At 38.7% G+C, this 18,334-nt stretch overlaps 1 protein-coding gene across 3 annotated transcripts in view; it reads right to left on the bottom strand.

Annotated features, from left to right (window-relative positions):
* Window positions 1-18,334, bottom strand: part of SLC9A3 (solute carrier family 9 member A3) — a 631,205-nt gene that overhangs the window by 384,426 nt on the left and 228,445 nt on the right. For 2 of the 3 annotated variants that reach the window (XM_077491948.1, XM_077491949.1), the window contains exon 1: window positions 4,085-4,624. The exons of the other annotated variant lie outside the window; for it this stretch is intronic. In XM_077491948.1, coding sequence (XP_077348074.1) covers window positions 4,085-4,304 — 220 coding nt within the window. In that variant the 5' untranslated portion in view covers window positions 4,305-4,624. Of the gene's footprint in view, window positions 1-4,084; window positions 4,625-18,334 lie in introns of those variants that run through there. 3 annotated transcript variants of the gene reach the window in all.

Below are 18,334 nucleotides of genomic sequence, written 5' to 3'. Positions count from 1 at the left end.
TTTTCCTGTTTTTGCTGATCTAAATGGAGTGCGCTCCATGTGAAATGAACCATAAACAGTTTAGCAGCAGCACAGGCAGAATGCCATCAGAAAAAAAATTAAGGGATGATAGTAGCATGCTTTCATAATGACAGCATGTAGCATGTAGGGGATTCAATTATATTATTATGGTCCATTAAACAAACACTTACAGACCGGACCATTTTGCTGGTTTAAAGAACAGACCACTTTTTGCGATTCGGCACTGCGTCGCTTTAACTGACAATTGCACAGTCCTGCAACGTGGCTCCCAAACAAAATCGACGTCCTTTTTTTTCCCACAAACAGAGCTTTCTTTTGGTGGTATTTGATCACCCCTGCGGTTTTTATTTTTTGCGCTATAAACAAAAATAGAGCAACAATTTTGAAAAAAACGCATTATTTTTTACTTTTTGTTATAATAAATATCCCCCAAAAATATATAAAAAAACATTTTTTTCCCTCAGTTTAGGCCGATACGTATTCTTCTACATATTTTTGGTAAAAAAAAAATCGCAATAAGCAATTATTGATTGGTTTGCGGACAAGTTATAGCGTTTACAAAATAGCGATAGTTTTATGGCATTTTTATTAATCATTTTTTATTATTTTATTTTTTTTACTAGTAATGGCGGCGATCAGCGATTTTTATTGTGACTGCGACATTGCAGGGGACACATCGGACATTTTTGACACATTTTTGGGACCATTGTCATTTATACAGTAATCACCGCTATCTAAATGCAGTGATTCCTGTGTAAATGACACTGGCAGTGAAGGGCTTAACCAGTGGGTGGCAGTGTAGGGGTTAAGTGTTCCTAGGGGTGTGTTACTAACTGTGGGGGGGCTGGGCTTTCATTTAGTGAACACTGATCTCTGCTCCAATCACATGGAGCAGAGATCAGTGTCACTAGTTGCTAGGCAGAATGGGGAAATGCTGTTTACACGGCATTTCCTCCATTCAGCCGTCCCGTGAGACGATCGTGGGTATGCCCGCAGCGATCGAGTCCACGGGACCCGCGACCGGACTCACGGGGGTCCCGACCGGCATGCAAACGCGCTGCTGGTGGCGCGCTCGCGATGGCAGGGCGGCATTGAAGATTGGACGTACCTGTACGCCAATATGCCCGTCCGTGCCATTCTGCCGACGTACATCGGCATGCGTCGATAGGGAACCAGTTAACAATACAATATAAAAATGTTCACTCCTGACAATATAAAGCCATCAAATGGGCAATTATTACAATTTTGACAGTACATGAACAATATAAGCACAATGGTAACAATATGCAGTCATGAAACAAGCAAACAGGACAATATGTGGGCAACAAAAAGAACACAACTATTGATATTAGAGATTGAAGTATGGCAAACCTCATAAACAGCATCATAAAACTGCATAGCAATGTAGAGATTGTGAGTTTCAAATAGCATTTTAGTTATGATTAGTTTTATTTATTTAAATAGTATATTATTTAGCTTGTTACAGTATGTGTGCATGCTGTGTTGTTAAATTGAAATTATTTTTATGATTGTGTTGTTTATATATATATTTTTTTTACCAGTAGGAACATTGATCTGTCTATTAATCTTCATAAATCACATCCCATTGAAAGGGAATTTCTATTTTTTATTGTCTAAAATGGGTACAATTGTTGAAGACTTTGAAATGCCATCATGATTTTGCATGGTGGATTTGTTTATTGTTCTGCTTTGTAATTGGCTACAATTTTATATAACTTTATAACTTCATATAACTAACTATGTGTAGAGAGATTAAGGCCCCTTTCCATGTTCATCCGGTCCGCTCTGCAGACAGATAGAAAAATAGGATTCTCCGCAGAATCGGACCATAGTAGAGATGGATGATATCGGGTGTCCGCGGATGTTCATCCGCAGACACCCGCTATCCCATAGGGATGCATGTATGTCCGTATTTCATCCTCAAACGGATGGATGAAATCCAGACATACCGTTCACATGTGTGAAAGGGGCCTAAGGGTTATGTTCAAGGAAAATGAGAACCTGGAATAGGTGAAATGCCTTCAGAAGAATTGTTGGAGCGGCTTGCAGTTTTACTTATTTTAAAAATTGTTTCAATAAAACCTGCTACACTATTATAAAATTTACTTCTTCTTTACTGTTTATCACAAGTGATCTGAGAACTGTGATTTACAGCTGTGAAGAATAGTTAGTCATCTCTCCAGCTAGAAGTGCAGAGCAGCAAGCAGAGAGATTAACCCCATCTGGACATGAAGAGGCTGGGTGGCTTGTCTGACTGAAACACTGATCTTAACAGACTAATGATAAACTCTTATCATTAGTCTGTTAAGGTCCTTTTCACACTTGTGCAACTTGTCCTGTGACTTTGGACTGCAAAGTCGCATGACAAGTCGTACCCCATGATTTCTAATGAGAACCGTTCATATCTGGGCGACTTCAAGTCGCAGTGACTTCAAAGTAGTCTCTGCACCACTTTGGTCCGATTTTGAAGCGACTTGAGGTCCATAGACCTCAAGATTACACAGGCATTACTTCAAGTCATGTCAAAATTGCGTCAAAGTCATGGCAAAATTGTGGAAAAAAATCCTGCTTTACTGTATCTACTTGCTGCACTTTTATTTAATACAAGGAATACACCTGTTATTTGAATGTTCCAGTTACACTATATATGCAGTATGTACTGATGTACAGACATGATCTATAAAAATAAACTTTTAGGCTCAGTTCACACATATGTGAATTGGATGCGGTTTTCCTGCATCCAATTCGCATGACAGGAGAGTCTGGCCGGCTCTCCATGGAGTCGGTTCACACATCTCTGGGGCAGCCATGGAATGAATTGCACAGGGGTCCCGTGCATCTTTGGCTCTGTTTCAGGTCTGAATTCAGGCATACAATTAGGGCCAGATTTGTCCCTGAAATGGACTACAGGGATGCACTGAATCCCTGCTGTAAACCGCATCTATATTAGAAGTGAACCCAGCCTTAAAGAACAAGAGTATTTATGAACAATCAGAGGCAAGGAAGATTCTTAACCTTTTTACATGTATGTAGGCTCTCATAATAAAGTAAATTTAAAATTTAAAAATGCAATGATCTGAAATAATGAAAAATAAAGCTAACAAAACGTGCCAAAATGTAAGGCTAACTATCCTAATTCTATTCCTGCATTTTTTTTTTAACTAGATTGACTGATGTTATATTTATTTGAGATACATGGCACACACGCTGATCTGTTCATGGTAAACTTACATAACTTACTATACAGTACATACCAATGGCTAATGCAGGCCATACACAAAGCAATTTTTGGTAACTTCAACTAACATTCAATCAGGAGCCATCAAGTAGATGAGACAAACTAAACTGTTATATTTTCATGGTTTCTATAGAAACTATTAGTTGTAGGTTGCATTGATCCCTTTAGTCAATTTTGCAACCTAAATATGATTTCAAAAATGTAAGGCTGAAAACTGTTCTCTAGTTTTCATTGACCAAATCACAAATGGGGGGGGGGGGGGTAAATCTATTGAATCAAGTGCGAATCAAGAAGGCAAAAAAGGTATTATTCAATTTCCACCACAATTTTTATCATTTGCTTCCTTAAACCTAGAGTACATTTATTGTGTAAAAGCTAATAAAAGCAGCAGGTGTAAGGGCAGCATCAGCGTGGCACAGTGAATATTATGATCATATTAATTTGTCCAAGCTTTAAAGGAATTAAATTCCAAAAAATAAAAATCAAATAAAAACGTTTCTATTAAGTTGGTTTCAGTCAATATCCCACCCCATTTTAAGATTTTGAGATTTTGATTGCTAGAACCTAGCAAACATTTGTAGCTAAGACCTTGTTGAAAATTACAGAATTGTGTGGCTAAAATAAAAATAAAGTAAAACGTAAGGGATACAGAGAATATTTACATTTGTATTAATACACATGTTAAGCATAAATCATTAGACATTGGCAATAACCTTACTTTTAAATAAAATCTGAGATATATATATATATATATATATATATATATATATATATATGTATATACGCATATGTTAAGTCACTTACCAATTTTAGCCAAACTTGCCACAAGAATCCAGACTGCAATAATATATGGGTCCTGCACATGATGCCATTTAAAAGTGACTATCTGTAGACTGGTTAGTGCTCCAGAAGTATGACCCTCACCCTCTCCGGAAGATCTACTTTTGTTAGCCCCTAATACAGGGGTGCCAACTAGGCACAGCACTGCAATTGCCAAAAAAAAGTTAGTTTTCTCCATCCTCATTATTCCTGAGATCACTCTTCCTGTGCCAGCTGTGATCCTTAGATTTAGCTTCAAGATTCTATGAAATATGCTATTCCATAGTTCTGAAAGAATGCAATTCTAAAGCTGCATCTATAGATCGATATAAGTTGTTGCACCAGTTGATTGCTAGTCCAGTGCAATGGAATCAACCCAGTGTTATCGGTTCAGGCTTTCTCAGATATTGCTTCTCAAGTAACTCTTTAGAGTACTTTAGCAAAGATCAGTTACCTACAAAAATAAATAAATAAGAGTGCAGAGATGCTTCAGGTAGCACTGGCATGTTTCTTGTGCATGTGCTTTTATACCACCTAATGGGAGAGTTTTACCATCCTACAACTCCCTCCTCCTAGTTCTCAGGTACAAGGCACCGCCTTTTAGTTACTGCAAACTCAAGTCATTAAATGCTAACTACAAATAAATAGCGATTGTGTACATCACCTGTTAATTAAAAAGGTTTCAATTCCTCATTTACATGTCTATGCATACATTGATCATGCTAAGCCATAGATACCAGACAGTTTAGTTATTTTCATTCAGGCTATTGTTCTGAGTTTGCACAGAAATAATGTATGCTTTGCAGTCTTTGGATGTACTAGGTATAATGAGGAGAAAGGATGTTGTTTTAACAAACTACAAGTTTGCTTTATTTAATATAAATAGATATTGCAGCATAGCACTACAATGGAACTAGGGATATATATTACATCTGTGCAGATTATTTTCCTGGTTTTAGGGTACTTACTAGGTAAACTGACTGATAACATTAAACCAGCCATAGACTATTTGAATCTTAGCCAGTTTAGCAGGCTGATTGATTTGTCACTTCAAACCATGTATGGGCAGGCTGATTGTTTTGTACCCAAGTTGATTGATTGATCACAATAGCGCCGCAGGAAGGGATTTCCCCATAAACACAGTCAGTGTGCAACCAGTGGTTGCAGGGAAAAAAATCACACTGTCTATGGCCAGCTTTAGATTGGTGCATGCTGAAAAAAGGCCGCATACACTGTCAATATATTTTACTGTATTTCAAATCTCAGCCATTATTGGGCTGGCCATACATTATACAATTTTCTAGTACAATTTCAGTATAACGTCTCCTGAAGATTTACTTTCAACTATGTAGTGCAAGGTCCTGCCTGATTGGATACAAATTGAAAGTGTTGTTTAGGTTTGACCTCATAGTATATGTTTTTTTGTAAATCTAAATGAAAATTGTACAAGAAAATTGTATAATGTACAACCAGCTTTAGTCTGATACTTGTATGTATGTGACATGCTGTTCCAACACCTTCAGTATGATTTAGTAACAACAGGAAATTCTAATTCATGGTAATTCAATAAGCAGCACTGTTAAGTGAATGTTTACTAAATTTGATAAGCCAGGCTTCATTTGTTCAACGCACTAGGTCAGACATAGTTAGCTTAAATAACACAATGTCATAATGAGTATGATAAATCCTTAAAGGGCAACAACAATCCTCCTTAGGACTGCACTTAATTAAAAAAAAAAAAAATACCAGAGCATGTTACTATACCAACTGAAAATTATATTCTATTTTATTAATTTATGAAGCTTTTGGGGATCAAACTGATCCCCATAATGCAAAAGAATTCAAGACTGCTTACCTGCAAAATATTGTAAGGAAGTGTTGTCTTAATATCTATTAGAACAGATTAGAGGCTCATTCACTGTACATTCTTTTACTGTCTAATGTCCGCAAGCCATATAGCAACTGCAAGTGGCACAAATACTACATAAATGTGCTAGCCATTAATAACATTTAAGTGAATTAATACATTGCAGGATTTAGTAAATGCACACAAATGGTGAGATTTGTCTAATAAATAACCAACTTTTGCTCTGGGAAGTGGAATTTGTATAAGCCTGGGTTCACACGGAAGGCGGGTTTGAAATCGTACGAGTTCAGCTGAACTCGCAAAATTTCAAACCGGCATTTCAGTGACTTTGGGAGCAATTTCATACACATCTGTGTGGGTTCCTGTACAGATGTTTATTGAAATCGCACCCCAAGTCACCAAAAGTAGTGCAGGAACTAATTTTGGGAATCAGTGAGGTGCCACAAAGTCGCCACAATTGCCGGCAATAGGCAGCGAATTGAAATGCGATTTGACATGTCTAATCATCCAAATGTGAACTTGGGGCTAAATGTGTATACAGTGTGTGTGTGTGTGTGTGTGTGTGTGTGTATCTATATATATATATATATATATATATATATATATATATATATATATATATATATATATATATATATATATTTGGTCTGTCCAAGGACAAATGTTTCATTGTTTTTCAGCATCAGAAAGATTCTTCCCTAGCAAGAATAATAGCAATGGTTCTGCTACACAAGACAAAGGTGAAAAAAGTATTGACCTTGATGTCAAATCATTTGAAGTATATGTAAACTTAATAAATAAAATCTTATATAATCTTTCAAACTAATCAAACGTTATGTTTCATTAATATCATAAATAGTAATCCTGCCATAAAGGTCTTTTTCAGAAACTTCCTATGAAGGGGAGATAATGCTCTGTCCCTGTCTCCCAATTGCTATCCTAAATTGCTGTGACATCACACAGACAAATTCCATCATTACCAACAGCAGGAAGCCCATCCTGAATAATGACATGCAGCCTCTGCAGCATTTGTGTAAACATTAAGTGGCTGCAAAGAGGATGAGGCCGATTGGCATCATTGGAATGAAAAAAGTAACATTAGTACATGGGAATCATTTAGGGTTCACAGTAATGTAGCATGCTAAATGTAATTCATTTAGGGTTTAGATCTACTTTTTCTGTATGTTCACTTTTTAGGTGATAATTATAATCTCAATTTTACTTTTAAATCTTGTGCAGTCACGGTCATATACGGAGGTTTGTCTCCACTAGGGGGCAGAATGGCTAACTAGGATTTGGTTATTGTACATGGGACTGGCTTAGGCCAGTCCTATGTGCTGGAGAGGCAGCTGTAGTGGAGGAGTAGGTAACCTGCTGGCACTTGTGGGACTGAACTCAGCATGCCTGCTCATTCAGGGAAGGTGAGAGTCCATAAACAGAATGAGGTTGTCCATTTTTTATTTTTTTTATTTCTAATCTCAGATCGAAAATTAAGAGGTTGCTACAGTTAAGAAAATATTGTATAACAGAAAAAAATTCCAAAGTGATAATGGGTATCATGGGTAATGTGTGGTATTGTATCTGTATTGTATTTCGGACGAAAACTGCACTGATTTAACGAAAATCGAACGATCTGGTATCGTACTAGAAACATTCTCACGTTTGTCTGTTCAGATAATATTGGATGCACTATTGTGATTGGCTCCCGAAAGCTGTGTACCAACTGTCAAATTATCGTACAAACGATCTGAAAGCGGTATTTTTCATCCAATAAACAGATCATGTGTACAAGCCGGTAGAAGTCTTCTCCAGAGCACCCCGCAAGAGGTGATGAATTTTGCTACTGACATATCCCGGGTTGTGTCGCTTGGATTGTGTCCTTTGGACTCACCCAAGCAGGGAGCTGTCTAGGACAAGATTAGGTATGCAGAAAGAGTGTCTTGCAGCACAGAGTTGCTGGGATCACAGGTCAGTAGGGATTAGAAGAGCTGTGATTCGGGTTGCAGGTGGAAACACATAGGGAGACCTTGAAGGTCACTGAGAGGGGAACACTGGAGAATACAGGAACAAGATAGACACTGAGAGAATATCAGCTTAGAGCAACACAGGGACTCGGACTGCTAAGGGGCACTGGCTACATGTGAACATGTGCGCTGGCCCCTTACTGTGTAAGAAAGCAAATTGGCTGCATCTTTGGTAACCACAGGTTTTCTACGTTAAATTATTATATTTAAGTGCTGCCTATTTACACTTTTAATAAAATTAAAATAAAAATTCCCGTTGATCAGATTTAAACCATGATGAAGGGATATGTTGGTGCTCAATGATACAAAAGCTGGAAAAGAGTGGAAGGCACATTGATTTTTCCTATTTGTGTTTATTATGCTAACACAATAAGTATAATGGGGTTGTGGATAAATAATTATTATATATTGTGTCTATCATAGTGTCTGATTTGGATAGCTTAAGAGGTCCTGGGTATAATATTATGATTGCATTGAATATTTTGAAAATATGATATCTTGACATTATACTTAAAGTATATTTAAAACTTAGACCCCCCCCTTTGCATTAAATATATGTCTTGAACGGGTTTTATAGTTGCCTGTAACCATGTTGAGGAAGTAAGAAATTTGATAAACTAGTATACAGACAGCAATGCAAATTTATGCTCCTTCATTCTAAGGGTGGCCTCAAAATATATTAGTGATTTGTGGGGATAAAAGGGGGCTAGCCAATTTGGAAAAAGATGAGATCTGAATACAAAGTAGCCTTGGATTTAGGGCTCTAGAATGGCTTGACCTAAAATGATATACTAGTGCCTGTGCTATCCTCCAGTGCTGAATCTTTCCTTCTGACTGATTTAAATATGTCAAATCACATGTTAAATCGCCCCGATGTGAATGGGGGCTAAAACCTGGCAGCTGATTGGTTTCTATGCAGAGCTGCACCAAATTTTGCACTCTTCAGTTTTAGTAGTTCAACCCCATTATGTTTACCATACTTTATCCTTTAAAGCTTCTTTTATTAGCAGTACACCCCTGTAATGTTTTAAAAAAAGATGCAAAAACAGCACACATCTAAATCAGCTCACACTATATCACCCACATTAACCACACCCCCTACTTCCATAGGTATATTGAAAGCTTGACATAGACCAATACAGCATTTCATCCCTGAATAAAACTGTCTTGCTGATGGCCAGTTTTACAGTTATGTCCTTATTCTTGTAGTTAAAAACTTGCCTGTACCCTTTTTTCTCATTTGAAATTGTGACCTATTGTCCCTAATTGAACTGTCTTTATACTGGACAATTTAACACTGCTATATCCCAGACAGTATCCTAATTACGGTATTAAAGACCCAGCCTGGTCCATGTCTCTAATAAATGTGGGTCTAGCCTTGCTATTTAAAGTGATACAGTAGTAAAGATCGTTTTTTTTTTTCTTTTACCTACAGGTAAGCCTATAATAAGGCTTACCTGCAGGTAAAATTAATATCTCCTAAACGTGCACCGTTTCGGAGATATTCACCCTAAATGCAGCCACTGACATTACCATGCACTCTGAAGGTCCAGCATAAGGTGTGATATAATCTCGGCTCTGGCCACTCACAGCGTTGGAGCCCAGGAACCTGGAAGAAAGGCTGGAGGAAGATTCCAGCTGTCTCAACGGTGACTGGTAAGTATTTCATAATGTGCTAGTATGCGATGCATTGTCTTACAGGTGTTTTTTTTTTTTCATTCTGCAGTAGTTTACTACTGCTTTAAAACTGACCTGCTGCTTGTAAATTTTACACAGCTGTGCCATCTTTGGTCTCTTAATTCTTGTTGATTACTTGTGTAATCATTTTCTCTAGTACATTTCAGCAAATTCCCCTCACTAAAATGTTCCTGTTGCTGGCCAATTTACACTGCTGTATCATCTGTAGTGTCTTAGTCCCTACTGAGAGACTAAAGCTGGCCATAGACGGTTCTAATGTCAGCCGATTCAGCAAGGACCGGCCGAGATTTGAACCATGTATGGGCAGGCTGATTGTGCCCAACCTGATCAATCGATCAACTTAGATACAACCAGCCTGTTGGATTTTTTCAAGCGATTATTGACAGTGGCTATAGCTGCTAGCAATAATCACTGTGTGTACTACACAGTTCCCCCGCCCTCTTTCCCACCGCCGGGAGAACACAATAGCTCTGCAGGATTATATCCTCAATCAACGCTGACTGTGTTGGTGGGGGAATTGAGCAACTTTCTTTCCTGCTACCCGTGGTTGCAGGAACGAAATTTGCTCCATCTATGGCCGGCTTAATAAAAATTAGCCAGCAGTAGGACAGTTTTTAACCACTTGACTTCTGGAAGATTTACTCCCTTCATGACTAAGCTATTTTTTGCTTTTTGGCACTGCATTATTTTAACTGGTAATTGCACTGTCGCTGTACACAAATTAAATTTATATCATTTTTTTCCCACAAATAGAGCTTTCTTTTGGTGGTATTTGATCGCCACTGGGTTTTTTGTTTTGTGTTTTTTGTTTTGTGCTATAAATGAAAAAGACTGAAAAATTTTAAAAAAACAACAATATATTCTACTTTCTGCTATGAAACATATCCAAAGAAATAAAATAAAAAAAATCATATTTCTTTCGAATTTAAAATAAATAAATGTAGGCCAATATATATTGTATTACATATTTTTGGTTAAGAAAATCAAATAAGCGTATATAGATTGCTTTGTGTGAAAGATTAATCAGTATTTTTTGCTAGAAAATTATTTAGAACCCCCAAACACTTTTTTTTTTTTTAGCAGAGACCCTAGGGAATAAAATGGCGATTGTTGCAATTTTTTATGTCACACAGTATCTGCGCAGCGGTTTTGCAAATGCAATTTTTTGAGGGAAAAATACAGTTTAATGAAAAAAAAAACCCACAATATTTAACCCAATTGTTTTGTAAAATGTGAAAGATGATGTTACACAAGTAAAATTGTGCATGCTTGTGGAATGGCGACAAACTACAGTACTTAAAAAAATCACTTTAAGCGACGCTTTAAACGCTTTTACAGGTTATCTGTTTAGAGTTACAGAATTATTGCTCTCACGCTAACGTTTATGACGATATCTCACATGTGTGGTGCAAACACCGTTTACAAATGCGAGAACTTACTCATGCATTCATGCGCAGGAGCATGGAGGGATAGGGGCACTTTAATTTTATTGTTTTCTTATTTATTTTATTTTTTCGTTTTATACTGTCCCTTTCATTTTTTATTTTTTTGTATCCCTTGTAATGGAAATAAGGATGACAGGTCCTCTTTATGGAGAGATCTGGAGTCAAAAAGACCCCCTCCTGCTGCTTCAGAAAGCATTCTAGCGGCTCATGAGAGAATCATGTGGTAGATACGTGATCTGGCGTAGGGTAGCCCCCAACGTAGATGTTCATTAGGCGGTCGGCAAGCAGATAATCGAAGACAGGGACATCCTCACCCAAATACCTGGCTTGTCAAACTGCTGGCCAATTGCTATTTGCCAGTCAAAGTGGGTCTGTTACTGTTTGATGTAAAAGCATGCGTCACTGCTAAAGCTATCTGTAAAAAAGCCTTTTCAAACCCAAATTAGTCAAGCGGGAGTGCTTCTGCTGTATCTAGGTCAAGTTAGTTATAAAAGAAAAAAAAATCAATTCAGTGAGACTGTCTGTAAAGATCTATAACGCCATGTGTAACAAAGGCATTCCATTAAAACATTTCTGTATTTTCAAAGTTGATCTCAAAGCCATATGAAAATATACTCTCCCAACTGTTCTGTATTTTCCTTTTTTGCACTGGTACATATGCTCCATGGCAGTGGCCAGAATCCCATTCCTATTTTTACAGTAGTTTGCATAATGACCAGAACTGACCACGATTTTCACTTCATTGGGATACATCTCTAAGTCTGGGTTCACAGAATTTAAAACAAGAATTTCTAAACCCTTAGAAAATCAAATGCAGGCAGATTTACTCGTTACTAATCATAGCACAAAAAAAATCCTTGATATCTTTAAAAGTGTCTGTTATGAATATTATTAGAATGTACTGTAGAAGAATCATTTATGCTTCATTATTTGCAGAAGACAAACTGGATCTCTATTAGTCTATATCAGTTGCAAAAGGTTTAACATACAGTATACCAATGAAGTGCTCCTATCATCCCTTAAAGCTGTGAACTCTTAGACTGCGGTTAAACTTGGACTTAGTTGGTTATTTCCTTGTCCACACCCACTAGCAAGGAATGAGGGTAGTTGTCTTGACATTTCTTTTTACATCACTGTAACTTTTTGCTTTGACCTGGTATCTCTCCACTCTAACTCATAGGTGTCAGGGTTCTGCTGCTGTGTTTGGTTGTCTGTACCAGGCCACCACACTGTTTCTCTGCAAAGTTGTTTTGTCTGTACCACACCTAAATGACCTTCATGTGCCTTTTTAGAACTGATTATCTCAATGCAGCTTGAATTACTGCTCTGTGTTCTCTTGAAAGGCAAACACCTTTCCGAGTTGACAACTCTGTTCTTAGTTGGCTGTATGGCTAAAGAAGTCAAGGTAAGACAGATGGTTACTTGCTATGCAAGTAGGTCAATATTTCTTGAGTCATTGGAACCACAGGTCTTGTGGTGTAACTGTGAAGACTGGTGAACTAGATGTTAGGGCTGGGCTCAGCCCTTCCTTCTCTGAGCTGGCCGCTCAGTTGTCGGCTAATTCCCAGCTTGCATCTCTCTCCACAGTTACTCAGCCATTGATGATCCTGCTCGTCAGTCCTGCCTACTTAAGCCGCCCAGTCCAGAAGAGCTCTGCCTTCCCCTTGGTCACATCACAAGAAACTATTGCCTGCATTTCTGTTTTGCTGACATCCCTTCTGGCTCCAGATCCTGCTTGCTGTTCCACTACTTTGAACCCTGACTTCTGGCTTGGTTGACTATCCGTTCCGGTGGTTACTGAACTTTGGCTATGTTTTGACCACTTCTGTCTCGTTCTGATTTCATGGTTTGTGACACTAGATATCTCAAGTGGCTTCTTTTCTCCTTGATCTTCCTGTCCCTCTTCGGTATTGACGACTACATGGGATAAATCATCTGCTACTTAATTTAACTTTCCTAGCTTATCAAAAAATGTCAAAATTGTACTGAAACAGTCTGTCTGTTCAGTAATGATAAAATGTTTTCCTTTTTTTTTTCAATCATAATTTTTTGATGTTGGCTCACAGTATACTTTCATCGCGTAGCTCCCTTACATTAACTATATTGGGTAGCAGATACCCCTCCTCTCCAAAAAATGTTTTTTTTTTGCTTTGAGTTTTTTTGTGTACATACTTTTTATATTTATGGTAAAGGGGTCACATCTTGAAATTCGTTTGCAATAACTGAATATCAGGGTAGGGAATGGGATAGCCGTATGACAGGCTACCTAAAAGAATTTTGGCAAAAATAACAACTTGATTCTGAGCTCACTTCCCTGTTCTTTAGGCTCAGTTCACACCTAATGCCGATGCAGGGGATCCCGCATCCATTTCGCAATAGTGGGACCCGGCCTCAATCTTGGTAAAGTTTTGGAAAAAAAATATTTATTGTACTGGCATATAAAATCTTTTGAAGAATATGTGTAGGAAGATATTAATCCCTTTGAATTAATCCGAGTCCAAATATTCCCCACTGTTGACAATATAGAGACAGAATTCAAGAAGGAGTGAAAAAAGATATTTAAAAAATGTTCAAAAAATCTGATGATGCTGCTTTGGACAAAATAAGCACAAAACTTTTGCCTCTAAAGATACATAGCTCCTATATGGGGAAGAAGAAAACACTTAATGATCAGCTAACAACAAGGGAATTTTTATTAAAAAAGATTAAAAAATTATTAGGGATAGAAAGAAGGCAAAGCCTATTCCAGACAGGAAAAGTTTAAACAACACACCAATGGAACAACTTTCACTTACATTTTTTGCAATCTACTTCTACTATGTCATCAGTTTCTGCTTTTTCACAGGCCCCCTTTAAACATAGTGGCAACTGGCCCCTCAAAAGACAAAAGATGGGTCGTCTGAACAATCTGCAAAAAAAATCATCTTTGGAGAAAACCAAACACTCTGAAACGAACAACTCCATGCAAGGGTGTTCTGCATCCTTGGTATCATGTAGTGTATCATATGTGTGGTGATGGAATCTCCCTCTGTTTCTTCTGTTGATAACATTAATGCCACGTACACACAATCGCAATTTCCGTCAATAAATTCTTGTACAAGCTTGTCTTGCATACACACACTCACACAAAAGTTCTCTGAACTTTCGACCGTCAAGAATGCGGTGACGTACAACACTAAAACAAGCAGAGAAAATGATGTTCAATGCTTCAGAGCATGCGTCGAATTGTTTCCGAGCATGCGTGATTTTTTACACGTCTGAATTGCATACAGATGATCATTTTTTCAGATAGCAACTTTTCCCGACCAAAAAATAGAGAACAGGCTCTCAATCTTTTGCTGGCTGGAATTCTGCCAGCAAAAGACCGAAGGAGCATACACACTGTCGCATTTTCCAACAAAAAGCTCTAATTGGATTGTGTGTATGCGACATTATGGTGACACTTCTACTCAGGAATCCGACACAAGTCTCAGAGACTTTTCCTCAACCCCTTCCATACACATGCATTGCAATAATCTTTTTCAGACACACCGCGTTTCAATGTAGACACTCAGATGATGAAATAACATACAGTGAACCTAAAATGAACATAGTCAATCTATCATCATATTCACTTACCATCCATCAACAAAAAGTGTTGAATAGAGGATTGAGTTTGCCCCAACAAAAATGTGTACAAAAGAAGCAAAGAGAATGCAGTGCTGTGCAATAATAGCCTCAATGATAAAAAAAAATACTATTACAATAACATCAATACTAAAAAAGAAAATATAAAATATGGAGCAACAAAAATTAGTAAATCAAGCAAGCTCACAGTGAAAATCAAGCATGTTCACAGTGAAAAAAATCCTTCCATCCTTGCAATACCATCAAAACTAAGTATACAAAAAGAGAAATGAATATAAAATATGGTGCTATGAAAATTAGTTAATCAATCAAGTTCAAAGTGAAAATCAAGCAAGAAAGTGAAAATCAAGCAAGTTCACAGTGAAAAAAATCCTTCCATTGAATAAAATGTGTCCAAAAAAACTATGTCTTCAGTAATCTTCAAATCCTCAGATATTAAAGTGCATACGTGCAATAATACTTCATAAAGTGACTTTTGTGAAGAAAAATCCTGTTCAATAGGAAGGTGACTTTGCACACGTGCTATGAGGATATCCTCAATGTTAAAACAAGAAAATAAGAAATAGTATTACACTGGAGAGTGTATTATTGTTTGTAAGTTTAATTAAAAAACATCGGGGTACACACATTTTAATGGTGCTTCCAGCGCACTAAATTATACAAAGCATAAAGTAGCAAAAATCCTCTTCCAGGTAGCTTCAAATCCTATGTGTGCCAGTAGTCTGCTCCCTCCCTTACATGTGACGACACAGGGCTAATCACGTTACTTCCTCAGGGGGATCCCCTGAGAAAAAGAGGATATGCAAAACCATCCTTAAAAAGGCATACAAAAAGGAACTCGATAAAAATCATCATGAAGTTTTCCAACCAACACAAAATAATTTGAAATATTTTATTAAAATATTGGCATGTATTGTCTATGGATTCACAGGTTCGTACCTCCTGCTCCTCTTATGACATACAGAGGGCCACCTCAATCAGGGATCGATTTCTTAAAAGTGAGTTCAGAGGGAATATGCGCCAAGATCCCTGTAAATACAAAGGTATCTACATGTGTGGGTCCTGCCACTATTATAAATATGTGTACCAACCCCACCATCAAACTACCTAATGGCAAACCCTATAATGCCAAGCATTTTACAAATTCTAGGACCCAGGGAGTTGTATACATATTATTATGTGATTGTGGTTCATTCTACATGGGATAAACTAAGGTGGAATTTTGGAGGAGGGCCACAGCATCAAGCCCCACAATCCCGAGTTACAATTAGGTTGATGTGATTGCACTACATGGTGGAAAATTACCAAAAAATTACTTTTTGCTATTGGATCAGATCCACCCCAACCCATGAGGAGGAGACTGGAGCAAGCTCCTCCTCCAGTGGGGGTTGAGGTGGATCCATAACCTTAAGGCCATGATATTCCCTGGCCTAAACAAAACAACCAATTTCAAAGCTTTGCTTTGTATCAGGAGGCATGGAAAAATAGATCTCCAATCACAATTCCACCTATAAGTACTAATCAATTATGGTCTCACTATTCTACTCTCCCTTTTTGCCTTGTCTCTGTTACAATGTCCACCTCTCAGCACCACTCAAGGGTTTCCCTAAATGGGATCTATCAACAGTTCTACAGTCCCTAACAAAGAGTCCTTCTGAGCCTTTGGAAGAATAACCTCTCAGGTATCTTACTTTTAAGACCGTGTTCCTGGTTGCCATTGTTTCTGCGCACAGGATCAGTGAGTTAAACGCTGTCAATTAAGGAACCTTACTTATCTATATTTCCGGATAGAGTTCTACTAAGGATGGACCAGAATTTCTTACCTAAAGTAGCTTCAATGCATTATCGAGCTCTAGACATTGTGCTTCCAACCTTCTGTGCAAACCCAACGGGGGAGAAGAAGACCTTTTTTCCCATGTTGGATGTCAGAAGGGCTTTGTTGTGTTACTTAGAAAAGATAAAGGATTTCAGACGTACAGATTCATTATTTGTTTCTTTTTCGGACAACAGGAAAGGTTGTCTCCAAGGACAACAAAGGGTAAACTCGGCCACAAGGGGGTATGGCACCAGATTGAAGGTCAATTGCACAATCATACGGCTGGCGTCAAGGCAAATTAGGCTTGAACTTTGTCAAAGACATCGCTAAAATCGCGGCACTCCTCTAGCAGGGAGGAGAGTGAAAAGGTGCATAGGACCTTGGCTACCTTCTGGAAGCATGTCTTACTGCATTGTGGCGACCAGGAGAGAACCTCAGCATGGAGCCAATCAAAAGAGGGGTTGTGCCTCTGTAACCAAGGATTACCAATAACCAATGGTAATTAAGGTGAGGAAATAACTTGGAATTGGATTACTGTATCTCATGGTGACGAGCCCCTATGGCCATGGACAATGGAACAGTCTCATGAGTGACATGGGCAGGCTGTAGGGGTCTCCCATCAAGAGCCTCAATGGTAAGTGAAGTGTCACACACCTGCACAGAATAGAGTGCTTCGATACAAAGGCAGCATTAATGAACAGGCCTGCAGCCCCAGAGTCGATTAGAGCCTGTATCTGGAAGGACAACTCAGCCCAAGAAAGGGTGACTGAAACCAGGTGGTAATCCTTCTGAATAACTGGGGATTAAACAATGCCACCTAAGGTCTGTCCATGTCAGGACTTCAAAGTTCGGGCATTCCCTGGACGGGTAGGACAAGACTTCAAAAAGTGACCTGCCTGGCCACGATCAAGACACAATCTCTCCCTCCTCGTAAAGGTTCTCTCATCCACAGAGAGAGGCATGAAGCCAAAGTGCATGGGTTCACCTTCACTGACCGACTCAGTACCAGGAGGCATGGGAGGTGAGGGAGACACGGGTGGGGCTGCAAAGCTCGGAGGCAACCGTACAGGAGGCTTCCGCAAGTGCTCCTTAAAAGAGAGTCTGTCTCTGAGTCTGGAGTCAATGAGTGATAAACTTCTCCAGCTCAGTGGGTATATCTCGGGCTGCTACCTCATCCTTTGATGTTATCCGAGATACCATGAGAATAAGCAGCCATGAGGACCTCATTGTTCAAAGCAACCTCTGCTGCTGATAGAGTACGGAATTCAATGGCATAGTCGGCAACAGTTCTAGTACTCTGTTTGGTTGACATGAGGCACTTGGCAGCAGAGCGTGCAGAAATGTCAAATACCCTTTTAAAGGAGGCCACAATTTCAGGGTAAGTCAAGACAATAGGTTTTTATGTCTCCTATAGAGGGTTTGCAAAGATATCACAAAACCTACTTTGCTTCTGTCCATGGGAAACGCCTGGGGCAGCATCTCAAAGTACATCTCAACCTGGTTGAGAAACCCTCTGCTTTGAACTGGATCACCCCCAAATCGCTGGGGAAGCGGAGAGGAACCAGACATACCTCTTATAGAGGTAATACTCGAGGAGGGTGCCTGCACACAGGCTGGTGCAACAGCAGGGACGGCCTGCAACTCGGGTTGTACCGGAGCAGCCACAGTGGGAGATTCCAGGTGAGCCATGTGGCTCAGGAGCGTTTGTAACACCATGGCAAACTGATCCATGCGGTGATCTTGCTCATCCAATCTGGA

This window comes from Lithobates pipiens, unplaced genomic scaffold (genome assembly GCF_037356315.1).
Source record: "Lithobates pipiens isolate NorthernLeopardFrog02 unplaced genomic scaffold, aLitPip1_a1.2 Scaffold_19, whole genome shotgun sequence".
Classification (NCBI taxonomy): Eukaryota; Metazoa; Chordata; class Amphibia; order Anura; family Ranidae; genus Lithobates; species Lithobates pipiens.
This window is presented reverse-complemented; position numbering and strand designations above follow the sequence as displayed.